This window comes from Babylonia areolata, chromosome 25, assembly GCF_041734735.1.
Source record: "Babylonia areolata isolate BAREFJ2019XMU chromosome 25, ASM4173473v1, whole genome shotgun sequence".
In the NCBI taxonomy this organism is placed as follows: domain Eukaryota; kingdom Metazoa; phylum Mollusca; class Gastropoda; order Neogastropoda; family Buccinidae; genus Babylonia; species Babylonia areolata.
In genome coordinates this window covers 249,494-268,776 of record NC_134900.1, presented here as the reverse complement: position 1 = coordinate 268,776, position 19,283 = coordinate 249,494, and the positions used below count along the sequence as shown (strand labels likewise).

The 19,283-nt window shown below is 47.6% G+C and overlaps 1 protein-coding gene across 1 annotated transcript in view; it reads right to left on the bottom strand.

Moving 5' to 3' along the window:
* LOC143299434 (threonine synthase-like 1) overlaps positions 1–19,283 on the bottom strand; it is a 43,281-nt gene that overhangs the window by 18,378 nt on the left and 5,620 nt on the right. The window contains exons 3-8 of the mRNA XM_076612630.1: positions 16,342–16,683; positions 14,970–15,433; positions 13,302–13,372; positions 7,235–7,339; positions 6,627–6,729; positions 3,628–3,793 (exon numbers count right to left, since the gene is read on the bottom strand). Coding sequence (XP_076468745.1) covers positions 3,628–3,793; positions 6,627–6,729; positions 7,235–7,339; positions 13,302–13,372; positions 14,970–15,433; positions 16,342–16,683 — 1,251 coding nt within the window. The remainder of the gene's footprint in view (positions 1–3,627; positions 3,794–6,626; positions 6,730–7,234; positions 7,340–13,301; positions 13,373–14,969; positions 15,434–16,341; positions 16,684–19,283) is intronic.

Sequence of the window (19,283 nt, the reverse complement as noted above, 5' to 3'; positions counted from 1 at the left end):
CCACTGTTTACCTTTACATATTGGCACAAGTTGCCATTGTTAAAGTTTACTTTTACACAGTAGGCACTAAAGATGTCACAATGTTGCTGTTGTAACTGTTTACCTTTGCATAGTAAGCAGTAATAATGTTGTGACAGTGCTGCCATTGTTAAATTTTCCTTTGCATAGTATGCACTGAGGATTTAATGACAATGTTGCCATTGTTAGGTTTATCTTTACATAGTATGCACTGAGGATTTAACCTCTTGACTGCGCTGTTGACGTACGGCGTACGTCATGAAATGTCGCTCAGCAATGCTGTATTGACGTGCGCCGTACGTCATGTTACAACGTTCTATGTTTCGAGTCCCGCATTATAGAAAATACTGTCTGCTAACCATTAAATTAGCTCCCCTGATAGCTCTTTATCTCCTGAGTTCCATAAGCTAAAATTATTCATTGGATTGTCATATTTATGGCGAAAGTTTTGCAAGTTTGTACGAAGCTCAAGTTGTGTTTGCAAAGCCATGGCTGAACGCAGACAAACCCCAACACTTGCACTTGTATTGAAAGAATTCTTTCGTGATGCAAACAGTAGAGATGAAGATTGTGGACTGAATGAGACAGAACTGCGTGAAGTTGATGCCGAAGACGCTGATTTTGACAGTGCAGGGGGGTGGGAGGTGGAGTTATTGACGAAACTGAAGACAGACAAGCTCAGCTGATTCAAGATGCAGGTGGGTGTTTTCGAGGTTTGTCAGTTTATTGTTTGCTTTCTGTTTGTTGTAACAATGAATATGACTGCATTGTGTGTGTGTTGAATGTGTTAGCTGTGGTAAGTGGCTTCGTCAGTCACTGATCAGTGAATGTGAGTGAGAGTCAGTCAGTCACGTGGGTACTGTGACCATCACAGCCCAGGGGGGCGTGGCTTGCTGGCTGGCTCATTGTTGATGACAGCGTGTGTCGCTCGCCTGCAGCTTTCTGTGTGTTCGTTCCTGAGTGTGTATTGGTTTGTTGTTGTTGTTGTTATTGTTGTTGTTGTTGTTGTGTGTGTGTGGTGTGTGTGTGAGTGAGAGAGAGAGAGGGGGGGGGAGATGATGTTTATAAAACTGAAATCAGAGAATGATATACAGAACTGTATGCCTAAATTACTTTGTAAATGCAACACTTGTAGAAGTGTGTGTGTGTGTGTGTGTGTGTGTGTGTGTTGTCATTTTGTTTTGTATGAGAAAGAGAGAATGAAGGGGGTGTGGCATACCATGAACCAGTTTCAGTGTGTGTGTGTTTTGGGGGTTTGGGGTGGGGGGTGGGGTAGGTATGTGTGTGTTTGTATTTCAGCTTCTGAAAACAATGCTTCTGAAAACAATCAGAAATAAAATGGTACCATTTCATGATCTTTTTATATGTAAAAACCAAAAACCAAACCCAAAACCCAACAAACTTAGTCTTTTATGCAATGTGTTTCAGGTATGCAGCATGGTGATGATCATGATGTTCATCCTGGATCATCTGGAGTTGACAACTTGCCACAACCCTACAGCTGAAGACCAGCAGCAGCAAGACCAAAGGGCAGTAAACAAGCCTCCAGCAATTCTGGATTACAACAAAAACATGGGTGCCATGGACCATCATGACCAACAACTGCATCCCTACAATGTCACAAGGAAAACCCTGAAGTGGTACAAATAGCTGTGTGTGCATTTTCTACAAATTGCCATGCTGAATGCACACATCCTCTACAAAAAAGCAGGCAACAACAGTACACTCCTGGACTTCAGAAGGATGTAATTAGTGCCATGATTTTTGGTGACCAAGACACTGCTAAAGATGACCACGCTGTTTGTCTTGTGTGGACGACACTTCATCCCACCTACCCCACAGAAGGCCTGGCCACAAAGGAGGTGCAGAGTCTGCTGGAAGAAAGGACAAAGAAAGGATGTGGGGTTCTACTGCCCAGACTGCCCCAGCAAACCAGCACTGTGTCTTGAAGACTGTTTCCGCAAGTACCACACACTGGGTTTTTACTGGCGATAGATCCTGGGTGAGTACACCCTTTTCATTCTTTGTGTGGACTGTTTTGGTGTCTTATGCACCTGGACACTGTTGCTCAGCCTTGACAGTGTGTGTGGTTGATCACAACAGTCACAAGAAAGACAGATTGAGAACCTGGTTGATATTGTAGCACCTACATGGTGGAATGACAGTCCCAATTTTTTTTATTAATGCATTTTATGGAATTTTTCTGTTAGATTGACTCATTATTTGAACATGTGAGTATCAAAAACAAAATCTTGGTTCATTTTCCTTTCATTTGATATATACTTTTATGCACTTATCTTCAGTACTTTTTGAAATATAAGCAAATTAAAATCATTGGCGTGTTTTTCTTGTTTTTCTGAAAATTTTCTCAGCATACGCCATAGCAAAACGTACTAGCAGTGAAGGGGTTAATGACAATGTTGCCATTGTTAGGTTTATCTTTACATAGTATGTACTAAGGATTTAACTACAATACTATCAGTGTTAGGTTTATCTTTACATAGTAGGCACTAATGATGTTGTGACAATACTAACAGTGTTAGGTTTATCTTTACATAGTAGGCACTAATGATGTTGTGACAATACTAACAGTGTTAGGTTTATCTTTACATAGTAGGCACTAATGATGTTGTGACAATACTAACAGTGTTAGGTTTATCTTTACATAGTAGGCACTAATGATGTTGTGACAATACTAACAGTGTTAGGTTTATCTTTACATAGTAGGCACTAATGATGTTGTGACAATACTAACAGTGTTAGGTTTATCTTTACATAGTAGGCACTAATGATGTTGTGACAATACTGCCAGTGTTAGATTTATCTTTACATAGTAGGCACTGATGATGTTGTGACAATACTGCCAGTGTTAGATTTATCTTTACATAGTAGGCACTAATGATGTTGTGACAATACTGCCATTGTTAGGTTTATCTTTATGTAGTATGCACTAAGGATTTACCATTGTGAAAGTTTACCTTTGTATAGTAGGCACTTTGTTTCCACTGTTAAAATTTATACATAAGGCACTAGGGATGTTGCCATTGTTCAAGTTTACTTTTACATAGCTGACACCAAGGATGCTGCCATTGTTCAAGTTTACTTTTACATAGCTGACACCAAGGATGCTGCCATTGTTCAAGTTTACTTTTACATAGCTGACACCCAGGATGTTGCCATTGTTCAAGTTTACTTTTACATAGCAGACACCAAGGATGTTGCCATTGTTAAAGTTTACTTGTACATAGCAGACACCAAGGATGTTGCCATTGTTAAAGTTTACTTTTACATAGCAGACACCAAGGATGTTGCCATTGTTAAAGTTTACTTTTACATAGCAGACACCAAGGATGCTGCCATTGTTCAAGTTTACTTTTACATAGCTGACACCAAGGATGCTGCCATTGTTCAAGTTTACTTTTACATAGCTGACACCCAGGATGTTGCCATTGTTCAAGTTTACTTTTACATAGCAGACACCAAGGATGTTGCCATTGTTAAAGTTTACTTGTACATAGCAGACACCAAGGATGTTGCCATTGTTAAAGTTTACTTTTACATAGCAGACACCAAGGATGTTACCACACTATTGCTGTTGTAAAAGGTTACCTTTGCATAGTAGGCACTGAGGATGTTGCCAAAGTTGCCGGTGGGCACACACCAGTCGACCTGGTCACCCAGTGAGATGTGTCCCATGCGGACCATGTCCAGGTAACCAGACAGGTGGTACAGCACCTGAGGCAGCAGGCGGCCCCAGTTGATGGAGTTGGCAGCGCTGCAACACCACCAGCACTGTCAGCCAGCAAGTGTGTCCCTGCACTGTGTGCCCTGTGCTGTGTCACACCACAGCGTCCTTCAACACTGACAGCTACATGTCTGTCCCTGTGCTGTGTACTGTGTCACACCACAGCGTCCTTCAACACTGACAGCTACATGTCTGTCCCTGTGCTGTGTACTGTGTCACACCACAGCGTCCTTCAACACTGACAGCTACATGTCTGTCCCTGTGCTGTGTCACACCACAGCGTCCTTCAACACTGACAGCTACATGTCTGTCCCTGTGCTGTGTCACACCACAGCGTCCTTCAACACTGACAGCTACATGTCTGTCCCTGTGCTGTGTCACACCACAGCGTCCTTCAACACTGACAGCTACATGTCTGTCCCTGTGCTGTGTCACACCACAGCGTCCTTCAACACTGACAGCTACATGTCTGTCCCTGTGCTGTGTGCTGTGTCACACCACAGCGTCCTTCAACACTGACAGCTACATGTCTGTCCCTGTGCTGTGTGCTGTGTCACACCACAGCGTCCTTCAACACTGACAGCTACATGTCTGTCCCTGTGCTGTGTCACACCACAGCGTCCTTCAACACTGACAGCTACATGTCTGTCCCTGTGCTGTGTGCTGTGTCACACCACAGCGTCCTTCAACACTGACAGCTACATGTCTGTCCCTGTGCTGTGTCACACCACAGCGTCCTTCAACTCTGACAGCTACATGTCTGTCCCTGTGCTGTGTCACACCACAGCGTCCTTCAACACTGACAGCTACATGTCTGTCCCTGTGCTGTGTGCTGTGTCACACCACAGCGTCCTTCAACACTGACAGCTACATGTCTGTCCCTGTGCTGTGTGCTGTGTCACACCACAGCGTCCTTCAACACTGACAGCTACATGTCTGTCCCTGTGCTGTGTGCTGTGTCACACCACAGCGTCCTTCAACACTGACAGCTACATGTCTGTCCCTGTGCTGTGTCACACCACAGCGTCCTTCAACACTGATAGCTACATGTCTGTCCCTGTGCTGTGTGCTGTGTCACACCACAGCGTCCTTCAACACTGACAGCTACATGTCTGTCCCTGTGCTGTGTCACACCACAGCGTCCTTCAACTCTGACAGCTACATGTCTGTCCCTGTGCTGTGTCACACCACAGCGTCCTTCAACACTGACAGCTACATGTCTGTCCCTGTGCTGTGTGCTGTGTCACACCACAGCGTCCTTCAACACTGACAGCTACATGTCTGTCCCTGTGCTGTGTGCTGTGTCACACCACAGCGTCCTTCAACACTGACAGCTACATGTCTGTCCCTGTGCTGTGTGCTGTGTCACACCACAGCGTCCTTCAACACTGACAGCTACATGTCTGTCCCTGTGCTGTGTCACACCACAGCGTCCTTCAACACTGACAGCTACATGTCTGTCCCTGTGCTGTGTGCTGTGTCACACCACAGCGTCCTTCAACTCTGACAGCTACATGTCTGTCCCTGTGCTGTGTCACACCACAGCGTCCTTCAACACTGACAGCTACATGTCTGTCCCTGTGCTGTGTCACACCACAGCGTCCTTCAACACTGACAGCTACATGTCTGTCCCTGTGCTGTGTGCTGTGTTACACCACAGCGTCCTTCAACACTGACAGCTACATGTCTGTCCCTGTGTTGTGTGCTGTGTCACACCACAGCGTCCTTCAACACTGACAGCTACATGTCTGTCCCTGTGTTGTGTGCTGTGTTACACCACAGCGTCCTTCAACACTGACAGCTACATGTCTGTCCCTGTGCTGTGTGCTGTGTTACACCACAGCGTCCTTCAACACTGACAGCTACATGTCTGTCCCTGTGCTGTGTGCTGTGTCACACCACAGCGTCCTTCAACACTGACAGCTACATGTCTGTCCCTGTGCTGTGTCACACCACAGCGTCCTTCAACACTGACAGCTACATGTCTGTCCCTGTGCTGTGTCACACCACAGCGTCCTTCAACACTGACAGCTACATGTCTGTCCCTGTGCTGTGTCACACCACAGCGTCCTTCAACACTGATAGCTACATGTCTGTCCCTGTGCTGTGTCACACCACAGCGTCCTTCAACACTGACAGCTACATGTCTGTCCCTGTGCTGTGTCACACCACAGCGTCCTTCAACACTGACAGCTACATGTCTGTCCCTGTGCTGTGTGCTGTGTTACACCACAGCGTCCTTCAACACTGACAGCTACATGTCTGTCCCTGTGCTGTGTCACACCACAGCGTCCTTCAACACTGACAGCTACATGTCTGTCCCTGTGCTGTGTGCTGTGTCACACCACAGCGTCCTTCAACTCTGACAGCCCTGCCGTAGTCTTCATCTGACAACTATCCAGTTTCACTGCTACCTGTGCCAGTGTGCACTGTGTGCATAAAGGACAGTCAACAGAGAAGAAGAAAGATACATGAAACTCAATTACCTCCTCTCCCACATGCATTCAACCCAAACAATGCTCATGCTATAAGTGCAGCCTAAGAATGTTTATTCACACACATATAAAACTACTCAGTGTTTGTACTCCATTTTCCCGTTCATATTGTTGTCTTTTCTTCTTCTTTCACTTGCTTCCTTTCTCTGGCACTTGTTCTGTGTCTTCATTTTTCAGCTCCAGTCACACAATGTGCAACTGCACTAACCAGTTTTTCTCACACAGACACACAGTACTCAAAACATTTATTGTCTCTTTCTTCTACATGGATACATGCACACTTTCATTACATAGTGTGTGTGTGTGTGTGTGTGTGTGTGTGTGTGTGTGTGAGAGAGAGAGAGAGAGAGAGAGAGAGAGAGACTGACCTCAGCCTGCAGTTGAGTTGTTCTTTCATCCAGGTGGCCAGTTCAGCATCACTGAACACCTGTTTGATCATCGACTGGCAAAAGTCAAAGTCCCCGTCCACACCTGTACTCTCTCACACACACACACACATACACATAACACACACTTTAATGTTTATTATTATTTTGAGCATCAGTGTACACTATACTCACCATCAATGTCCTAATTATCATCATTATTATCAACATTATCAGTATATACTACCCATCAATGTCCTAATTATCATCATTATTATCAACATTATCAGTATATACTAACCATCAATGTCCTAATTATCATCATTATTATCAACATTATCAGTATATACTACCCATCAATGTCCTAATTATCATCATTATTATCAACATTATCAGTATATACTACCCATCAATGTCATAATTATCATCATTATTATCAACATTATCAGTATATACTAACCATCAATGTCATAATTATCATCATTATTATCAACATTATCAGTATATACTACCCATCAATGTCATAATTATCATCATTATTATCAACATTATCAGTATCAATCTATCCCTATCACAAGGACAGAGGCACACAGAAAGACTCAGTCACTGACCGATGACCTTGATGTTACGTCCAGCCATGGTGGTCATCTGGTGATGCTGGATCCTGCTGATGCCCTGACGCGGGTACAACACCACCACCCCCACCCGGGACCCCTCTGCACACACACACACACACACACACACACACACACATACAGACATGCACACACACACACACAAACGCATGCATACACACAGACACACACACACACACACACACACACCACCAACATGACATGACCGCCAACATGACACAGCCACAATGACAACCAACATGACATGACCGCCAACATGACATGGCCGCCAACATGACATTACATGGCCGCCAACATGACACAGCCACAATGACAACCAACATGACATGGCCGCCAACATGACATGGCTGCCAACATGACACAGCCACAATGACAACCAACATGACATGACCGCCAACATGACATGACCACCAACATGACACAACCACAATGACAACCAACACGACATGGCCGCCCACATGACATGACCACCAACAGGACAGGACATGAGCACCAACATGACATGACCACCCAGACAGACATGATCACCAACACGTCATGAGAACAAAGACAGATATGACAACCAACATGGCATGACCACCATGACCGACATGACAATCAACACGACATGACCACCAAGACAGACATGACAACCAATATGACATGACCACCAAGACAGACATGACAACCAACACGACATGACCACCAAGACAGACATGACAATCAACACGACATGACCACCAAGACAGATATGACAACCAACATGACATGACCACCAAGACAGACATGACCACCAAGACAGACATGACAACCAACACGACATGACCACCAAGACAGACATGACAACCAATATGACATGACCACCAAGACAGACATGACAACCAACACGACATGACCACCAAGACAGACATGACAATCAACACGACATGACCACCAAGACAGATATGACAACCAACATGACATGACCACCATGACAGACATGACCACCAAGACAGACATGACAATCAACACGACATGACCACCAAGACAGACATGACCATGTCACTCAGAGAGATGGGGCTATGAGGAGACGGACAGGAGAGGCAAAGAAGTTGAGGATTGGGAGATTGACACACATCTTCATCTCATCAACCAAGAAGATGATGAACCCACCTTCTAGACGCTGGATGACCACATCAACACCAGATCTAGCGTTCATCACCAACGACCTGTTGGAGGAAGTGACCACAAGCCCGTAAAACTCTCTATCAACCTCAACATGCAGGCTCCTCAAGCAAAGTGTTTTCCCCGCTGGAATTACAGAAAGGCGGACTGGACTCTCTTTGAGACCCTCACAGATAATACACAAAGCCAATCAACATCAGGCAGAAGGACTCAAACAAGATGGTTCAAGACTTCACAAAGGCCGTCTTGAAAGCTGCTATAGAATCCATCCCAAGAGGAGCACGCAAAGACTACAAGCCCTACTGGACGAAGGAACTCTAGAATCTGGAAGATGCTGTTATGGAAGCCAGGGACCGAGCAGAAAAGCAGCCATCACTGGAGAACAACATAGCGCTGAAGGAAGTAACGGCCAGATACAAGCTGTCCTGCGCACAAGCTGCAAGAAAAAGCTGGCAAGAGAAAACTGAAAGCCTAAATCTCGACAGGGATGGCAGCAAGCTGTGGAAACTGGCTAGAACCCTCAGCAACGAAACAACAAGTCACACCACAATAACAATACAAGAGAATGGAAATTACCTCTCTGGAAAGAAAGCAGCAGACCACTTCATAGGCGTCTATGAAAACACCAGCAATCTGGAAGTCCCTCCTGAACACAGAGCTGCAGTGCACAGGGCCCAAGGTGAACCTCATCAGAAAGAGCCCCAAGAGGAAGTCATGACCTCAGCTTTCACAGAGAAAGAGCTGGAGGAAGCGTTGCAGAGCCTCAACCTGAAGAAGTCACCTGGACCAGACGGAATCACAAATGAAATGATTCTGCATCTTGGGATGAAAAGCAAGGCAGTCCTTTTAACAATCTTTAACTCCAGCTGGAAGATAGGATCAGTCCCACAGTGTTGGAGGGAAGCAGACATGATCCCCATTCACAAAAAGGGAAAGGACAAGTCGAAGGCTGACAGCTACAGACCCATCAGCCTTACAAGCTGCTTAGGAAAGCTGATGGAGAGACTTGTCAACACTAGGCTTGTCTGGCACCTTGAGGAGTATCAGCTGCTGAGCCCTGAACAGTCAGGCTTCCGCCAACACAGATCAACAGAAGACCAGATCACATTCGTCGCTCAAAGCATTGAGGACACATTCCAAGAAAAGAAGAACACACCTGCTGTCTGGATTGACATGGAGAAGGCGTTCGACAAAGTCTGGAAGGACGGACTCAAACTACGGCGATGTGGTGTGTCTGGGAGGATGTACACCTGGATCAGCCAGTACCTACACAACCGCCAAGCCCGAGTCAAGATTCAGGGCCAGAAGAGCAAGAAGAAGGTGCTGAGACAGGGAGTACCACAAGGAGGAGTCCTTTCGCCAACGCTGTTCCTCATCTTCATAGATGACATTGTTAGAGAACTCCCAAGAGGGGTCAGAGGAGCGATCTACGCAGATGACCTGGAACTCTGGTGCTCTGAAGAGTACATCACTACAGCACAGGTACGCCTCCAGACTGAGCTCAACATCAGCAACTGGACCAAGGAATGGCTTGTCTCTGTCAACTCAAGCAAAACAACCTACACAGTCTTCAGCCTATCCAGCAAGAAGCAAGAAGCGAAACTGACACTGAACAAGCCAAGGCTTGCAGAGGAACCCACACCTACCTACCTGGGAGTGACCTTTGGCCGCAGGCTCACTTGGAAACAGCAGATCACCAGATGCTGTAGCAGGGCCAAGCTGAGACTGGCGATCATGAAGAAACTTGCAGGGACGGACTGGGAGGCTGATGAACGTATCCTAAAGAGACTCTATACGGGAAGAGTCCAACCTGTAGTTGAGTATGGGACATCAGCATGGGCATCAGCTGCAAAGTCTAACCTCGACCATCTCAACAAGATACAGAACCAAGCTGAGCATGTCATAATTGGCACCATGAGATCCACCCCAATCCTGAAGATGGAGGAGACTACTGGGCTACAGTCATTGGAGGACAGAAGGGACACAAAGATCCTCATCCAGGCAGCAAAATTCAAACGCCTTGAAAACCATCCAGTGAACAACAGAATGAGCAGACCCACCAAGAGCCGGCTGAAAAGAGGCAGCTTCCTGCACCAGTCAAGACGCCTTGAAAGACAAACCCCAGTCTTGATGGAACACGAAGCAAAGCCTATCCCGGCCAATGTCACCCACCCATCTCGGAAGAGGTGGGTGTTCCCAACAGTCATCACCAGCATTCCCGGAGTGGAGAAGAGAGGAACACAGTCAGACACCCAAGCCCCCAAGAACTCCCGCTGCAAAGAACAGAACCATCTCACTTCAGCCCTTGTTGCACTGAGTGCCAGAGTGGAGAAAGTGGTGATACAATGGGTACCAGCACACTGTGGCACCAGAGGCAACGAAAAAGCGGACATTCTGGCAAAAGACGGTGCACAGAAGGAGCAGGCCAACAAACTGGTGTCATACGATGAAATCAAGACAATCATCAAGGCACAGCAAGGAATAAAGTGGCGCCTCCTGCACCCCAGATATAACCCAGAAGACAGATACCGTTTGCTGGAACGACGGGAACAGGTCAAGATCTTCCGCCTGAGGACTGGACACAACCGCCTGCTCCACCACATGCACACAAAATTTGGCATTGGACAGAATGGAGAGTGCCCTTGTAGTGAGGGACCAATGACAACCGACCACATCCTTCAAGACTGTACAACGCATGCAGCATCCAGGAGGAAGTACTGGCCAACACCGACAGCAGTGGAAGCCAAGCTGTACAGCACCCTGGAGGAGCTGCGACGGACGACAGCTTCATCGAGGACACCAGGCTGCTCATCTGATGGGAGGTGAATGAGGAAGAAGAAGACATGACCATCATTACACACATGACAACCAACACGTCATGAAAACACAGACAGACATGACCACCAAGACAGACATGACATGACCACAAATATGACATGACCACCAAGACAGATATGACCATCATTACAGACATGACAACCAACACGTCATGAAAACAAAGACAGACATGACCACCATGACAGACATGACAACCAACATGACATGACCACCAAGACAGACATGACCACCAAGACAGGCATGACCACCATGACAGACAAACATGACAACCAACATGATGTGACAACCAACATGACATGACAACCAACATGACTTGACCACCTAGACAGACATGACATGACCTAAACATGACCACCAACATGACATGACCATCAAGACAGACATGACCACCAACGTGACATGACTATCAAGACAAACATGACCACCAACGTGACATTACCATCAAGACAGACATGACAACCAACGTGACATTACCATCAAGACAGACATGACAACCAACGTGACATTACCATCAAGACAGACATGACAACGGACATGACCACCAAGACAGACATGACATGACCACCAAGACAGACATGACCACTGACATGACACCATGACAGACATGACCACAAAGACAGACATGACCACTGACATGACACCAAGACAGACATGACCACTGACATGACACCAAGACAGACATGACATGACCACCAAGACAGACATGACCACTGACATAACACCATGACAGACATGACCACCAAGACAGACATTACCACTGACATGACACCATGACATACATGACCACCAAGGCAGACAAGACATGACACCATGACAGACATGACCACAAAGACAGACATGACATGACCACCAAGACAGACATGACATGACCACCAAGACAGACATGACCACTGACATGATACCATGACAGACATGACCACAAAGACAGACATGATAACACACATGACCACAAAGACAGACATGACAACCAACATGACAAGTGGAGAGATCGGTGTACAGTGAATATTGACATCCAGGTCCCTGCTTCCTTTCTCTCCACCCCCTCCCTTCACCCCCACCCCCACCACCCCCCTCTGCAGGATCACTGTCTGTATGAACACTGACCTGCATGACAACTGAATCCATCCAGCACCCCACCCCCACCCCCACCCCCCCTCACGACTGTGTGAACACTGACCTGCATGACGACTGAATCCATCCAGCACCCCCTCACCCCCCCCCCCCCCCACCCCTCACCCCCCACATGACTGTGTGAACACTGACCTGCATGACGACTGAATCCATCCAGCACCCCCCTCACCCCCCCTCACCCCTCACCCCCCACATGACTGTGTGAACACTGACCTGCATGACGACTGAATCCATCCAGCACCCCCTTCACCCCCTCCCCCCTCCCTCACCCCCACATGACTGTGTGAACACTGACCTGCATGACGACTGAATCCATCCAGCACCCCCTCACCCCCCCTCACCCCCCACATGACTGTGTGAACACTGACCTGCATGACGACTGAATCCATCCAGCACCCCCCTCACCCCCCCCTCACCCCTCACCCCCCACATGACTGTGTGAACACTGACCTGCATGACGACTGAATCCATCCAGCACCCCCCTCACCCCCCCTCACCCCTCACCCCCCACATGACTGTGTGAACACTGACCTGCATGACGACTGAATCCATCCAGCACCCCCTTCACCCCCTCCCCCCTCCCTCACCCCCACATGACTGTGTGAACACTGACCTGCATGACGACTGAATCCATCCAGCACCCCCTCACCCCCCCTCACCCCCCACATGACTGTGTGAACACTGACCTGCATGACGACTGAATCCATCCAGCACCCCCTTCACCCCCCCCCCCCCTCCCTCACCCCCACATGACTGTGTGAACACTGACCTGCATGACAACTGAATCCATCCAGCACCCCCTTCACCCCCCCCCCCCTCCCTCACCCCCACATGACTGTGTGAACACTGACCTGCATGACGACTGAATCCATCCACCACCACCCCCTCACCCCCCCTCCCTCACCCCCCACCTGACTGTGTGAACACTGACCTGCATGACGACTGAATCCATCCAGCACTGCCCCCCCTGTATCACCGGACGTGGCCACCACAATCACATACCTGCACAGGGAGGACAGGTACATATCAACCAGATATGGAACACCACAATGAGGTACTGGCACAGGTATGACATATGACACAATGAGATACCTGCACAGGTATGACATGATAAGATAGATATACAATGCAATGAGATACCTTCACAGGTACAACACAATGAGATAACGACACTGGTACAATGCAATGAGATAACAACACATCACAACAAGATACCTGCACAGGTACAATGCAATAAGATACCTTCACAAGTACAACACAATGAAATACCTTCACAGGTACAACACAATGAGATAATGGCACAGGTACAACACAATGAGATACCTTTACTGGGACAACACAATGAGATACCTTCTCAGGTACAACACAATGAGATACCTTCTCAGGTACAACACAATGAGATACACAATACCTTCACAGGTACAACACAATGAGATACCTTCTCAGTTACAACACAATGAGATACCTTCTCAGGTACAACACAATGAGATACACAATACCTTCACAGGTACAACACAATGAGATACCTTCTCAGTTACAACACAATGAGATACCTTCTCAGGTACAACACAATGAGATACACAATACCTTCACAGGTACAACACAATGAGATACCTTCTCAGTTACAACACAATGAGATACCTTCTCAGGTACAACACAATGAGATACACAATACCTTCACAGGTACCACACAATGAGATACCTTCTCAGGTACAACACAATGAGATACACAATACCTGCACAGGTACAACACAATAAGATACCTTCTCAGGTACAACACAATGAGATACACAATACCTTCCCAGGTACAACACAATGAGATACCTTCACAGGTACAACAACTCAATGAGATACCTTCACAGGTAGAACACAATGAAATACCTTCACAGGTACAACACAATGAGATACACAATACTGGCACAGGTACAACACAATGAGATACCTTCACAGGTACAACACAATGAGATACCTTCACAGGTACAACACAATGAGATACACAATACTGGCACAGGTACAACACAATGAGATACACAATACTGGCACAGGTACAACACAATGAGATACCTTCACACGTACAACACAATGAGATACACAATACTGGCACAGGCACAACACAAAAAGATACCTTCACATGGCACAGGCACAACACAATGAGGTACCTTCACAGGCACAACACAATGAGATACCTTCACAGGCACAACACAATGAGGTACCTTCAGAGGTACCTTCACAGGCACAACACAATGAGGTACCTTCACATGGCACAGGCACAACACAATGAGATACCTTCACATGGCACAGGCACAACACAATGAGATACCTTCACAGGCACAACACAATGAGATACCTTCACAGGCACAACACAGTGAGATACCTTCACAGGCACAACACAATGAGATACCTTCAGAGGTACAGCACAGTGAGATACCGTCACAGGTACAACACAATGAGATACCTTCACAGGCACAACACAATGACAAAACGGCACACCTGCACAAGCAGTCTCACACAGTACGTAAGCCTTTAAGTGTCCGTCCCTTCACTGAGAGATGGATGGAAAGTGTAAACAACATTAACCCAGACGACTGTGAAAGCTTACTTGGAGACATCACTGCAGGTGTCCATGGCTTTGACAAAGAAGTGGGGCATCAGCTGAAGTGCAGCGTCTTTAAAGGAGGCGGTTGGGCCGTGGAACAGTTCCAGGGTGTAGTGATTGTCCACCAACTTCCTGACGGGAGCCACCTGTGGCGCCGTGAACACGTTGGCTTTGTACGACTTGTACAGCATTCTCTCAATCTCCTGAGGCCTAAGATCAAGGGGGTGTATCCATTTCTCCAGCACCCGGAGTGACCTTTCCTTGAAGTCCAAGTCCTGCAGGCGTCGCAGCTGACCCAGGGTGAAGGTCGGCTGGTGTCTGCTCTTGACGTACAGGCCTCCATCTGGTGCCAGACCCTGCAGCACTGCCTGCAGAAAGGACACGTAACTCCGTGGAATGTCGTCGGCGCCACCACGTGTTGACACGAACCCTTCATCGTGAATGAAACCGTCTACAGCTTCTGAAACCTGAAAAGATATAACATGGGTCACAAAAATAACGTTGCTCATCAAGATCATAGTGACAACTTTCAGTAAAAAGCATGGTGGATGAGAGAAACACTGATTATCAAGTCTTCAAAAAAAGAACAAAAAGAAAGCAGCAAAATGTTTGAAGAAACAAGTTTGTTCTGCAATATACTGTCAAATCCACATTGCTAAGCATGATACAGAAAGAAATTCCAAGTGAGTGTGTGGGTGTATGTGCGTGTATGTGTGCATATGTGTGTGCATGCATGGGTGCATGCGTGCATGCGTGTTCAAGCTTACCAGATTGCAGCACAACAGTCAGTGAGAATGACGTAGTGACAAACAGCGGTCCCCACCTGTCCACTTCACAACACACATCGACCCTCACCTTGTCAGCGATGCTGTCTGGCGTCTTGCTGTCCTCAACGATGACCCTGAGGTCATACCAGTCACCCCACCTGTCCACTTCACAACACACACGTCGACCCTCACCTTGTCAGCGATGCTGTCCGGTGTCTCGTCGTCTTCAACGATGACCCTGAGGTCATACCAGTCACCCCACCTGCCCACTTCACAACACACACGTCGACCCTCACCTTGTCAGCGATGCTGTCCGGTGTCTCGTCGTCTTCAACGATGACCCTGAGGTCATACCAGTCACCCCACCTGCCCACTTCACAACACACACGTCGACCCTCACCTTGTCAGCGATGCTGTCCGGTGTCTCGTCGTCTTCAACGATGACCCTGAGGTCATACCAGTCACCCCACCTGTCCACTTCAAAACACACACGTCGACCCTCACCTTGTCAGCGATGCTGTCCGGTGTCTCGTCGTCTTCAACGATGACCCTGAGGTCATACCAGTCACCCCACCTGCCCACTTCACAACACACACGTCGACCCTCACCTTGTCAGCGATGCTGTCCGGTGTCTCGTCGTCTTCAACGATGACCCTGAGGTCGTACCAGCGCTGGTAGAAGTGCTGCCTGTAGGCCAGCAGCTGAGCCATACTGGCCCCTGAGGTCTGCCCCACAATGCGGTCCACCTTCATGGCATTCAGCCGCCGAATGATGGCGCCCTCGCTGACATCCAGGTACACCACCACACCACTCGGCGTCACCTTCAGCATTGACCTGGCATGCAGGGGGTTCGAGCCTGTCAGTGCGATGACAGCGCCCTCTGGCAGAGTCAGGTTGAGCACAGCCTTTCCCTCCTCCTCAATGAAGGCCTTGTCACCCACCTCCCGCAGCTGAAACATCAACACACCTGTCTGATTCAGGGACAGAGTTAGAAAAACTACAACCTGTGTATGTGGCACTGATCAACAGTGGCATCAATGTATGCTGGACTCAAAAATGTACAAATAAAAACCTGGAAAATATACAAAATAATACAAGCATGCACAGAACACAATCATACAGGCCACTCGCCAGAGCTGGGTACCAAATGTGTGAAATAGTGCCTCACATGAAATAATAACAAAGGCTTCAAAATTGCTTGATAATGTTTCTTAACATGTGTTTAAGGCTTCTCAAGACAGTTCATGAAAAAAAACTGCTCTTGTAACAGCAGATGGAATAGCCTTGTAATATGGGGACCACAGGAGACGGAAAAGTAAAAACAACATTTCACTCTGAATTCCAGTCGATTTCTCAATGATTCTATTGTCCAGGCAAGCAATATGTGTACATCTAACTGTTATACACTGCAATCTGAATATTACAGAAAATATTGTCCTCAAACATGAATGCCAGGATTTGGAGGAGCAAAATCCATTGTTTCTTGGTGAACTGAAAACTAGATATAAATCATCTCATTACAAACAGTAATGCATTCTGTTTGTGTTTGTTTTTTCTTCTTTTAATTCAACATCTTTTGACTTTAGTTTGAGTAAAATTGGACATGTACTGTGAGTTTGTGCATGTGTTAATATACATTACTGTCCATATATGCAGAGTAGAAAGATGAAAAAACCCATAAAGGTGGGGGGAAGAGGGGGCGAGAGGTGGGAGAGAGGGAGAGCAAGGATGAAAGAAAGGAACAAACAAGAGTGGAGTGGAGAAAGAGAGGGACTGACTGGTATTGATACTGTGAAAGACAATCACTGTAGTGGAGAAAGAGAGGGACTGACTGGTGCTGATACTGTGAAAGACAATCACTGTAGTGGAGAAAGAGAGGGACTGACTGGTGCTGATACTGTGAAAGACAATCACTGTAGTGGAGAAAGAGAGGGACTGACTGGTGCTGATACTGTGAAAGACAATCACTGTAGTGGAGAAAGAGAGGGACTGACTGGTGCTGATACTGTGAAAGACAATCACTGTAGTGGAGAGAGGGACTGACTGGTGGTGGTGTGTCCATCGAGATCGATGATGACCATCGTTGTCATCCAGATGGGGGATGGGGGGAGGGTGGTGGTGGGGTGGGGGGAAGGATGCTCATGAGTCTATCTGTGAGTGCGCAGATGGCTGAATAGTCCAATCTGCGCACGAAATGTTCGCTGACAGTTGGGGCAGACAAAGACAGGCATATCATTGTCAGGGAGCTTGTTTGCCCGTGACTTTCTGGCCTGCCTCTTCTGAACAGCTGCAGCAGTCCTGTTGGCCTCGCACAACTTGGCGCCTTTGTGCACAGCAGCGCGCCATTTGTTACGGTCCACTGCAGATTCCTCCCAGGAGTCCGGGTTGATATCAAACGCTTTCAGAGAGACTTTCAGAGTATCTCTGAAGCGCTTCTTCTGACCTCCGTGTGATCTCTTCCCTTGTTGCAGCTCGCCATAGAAGAGCCTTTTGGGCAGCCGATGGTCTGGCATGCGCGCCACGTGTCCAGCCCAGCGAAGCTGGGACTGCATCAGGATGGTGAAGATGCTGGGAAGGGTGGCTTTTGCGAGCACCTCTGTGTCTGGGGTCCTGTCTTGCCACTTGATGTTCAGTAGCTTCCTGAGGCATGTTGTGTGGAAGTGGTTCAGCTTCTTGGCATGTCGTTGGTACACTGTCCAAGTTTCGCAGCCGTACAGTAGTGTGGGGAGAACTACTGCTCTGTAGACCTTTAGCTTGGTCTCAAGACTAATGCCTCTTCTGTTCCAGACATTTGCACTGAGTCTACCAAAAGTTGCACTTGCTCTTGCAATCCTGACATTCACTTCATCGTCGATGGTCGCATTTCGTGACAGTGTGCTGCCAAGGTATGTGAACCGCTCCACCGCACTGAGTCTCTGACCGTTGACTGTGATGTTGGGCTCAACGTAGGGTTTCCCTGGGGCTGGCTGATGGAGAACTTCAGTTTTCCTCGTGCTGATGGTAAGGCCGAAGTTCCTGCTGGCAGTGGCAAACTTGTCGACGCTGAGTTGCATGTCAGCTTCAGATCCAGCGTTGAGGGCACAGTCATCAGCAAACAAAAAGTCTCTGATGATGTCTGTCATGACCGTTTTTGCTTGAAGCCTTCTGAGGTTAAACAGCTTGCCATCTGTTCGGTACTTTAGGCCGATTCCAACATCGCCATCTCTGAAGGCATCAGTAAGCATTGCAGAGAACATGAGGCTGAACAGCGTTGGAGCCAGGACGCAGCCTTGCTTGACACCATTTGTGACAGCAAAAGGAGCAGATGTTTCGCCATTGTCCTGGACTCGAGCCTGCATGCCTTCATGGAATTGGCTGACCAAGGAAATAAATTTCCGAGGGCATCCGTACTTGGCCATGATCTTCCACAGTCCCTCTCTACTCACGGTGTCAAAGGCCTTAGTGAGGTCGACATAGGTGGAGAACAGATCAGCATTTTGCTCCTGACATTTCTCTTGCAGCTGCCTTGCAGCAAACACCATGTCGGTGGTTCCGCGCTCTTTCCGGAATC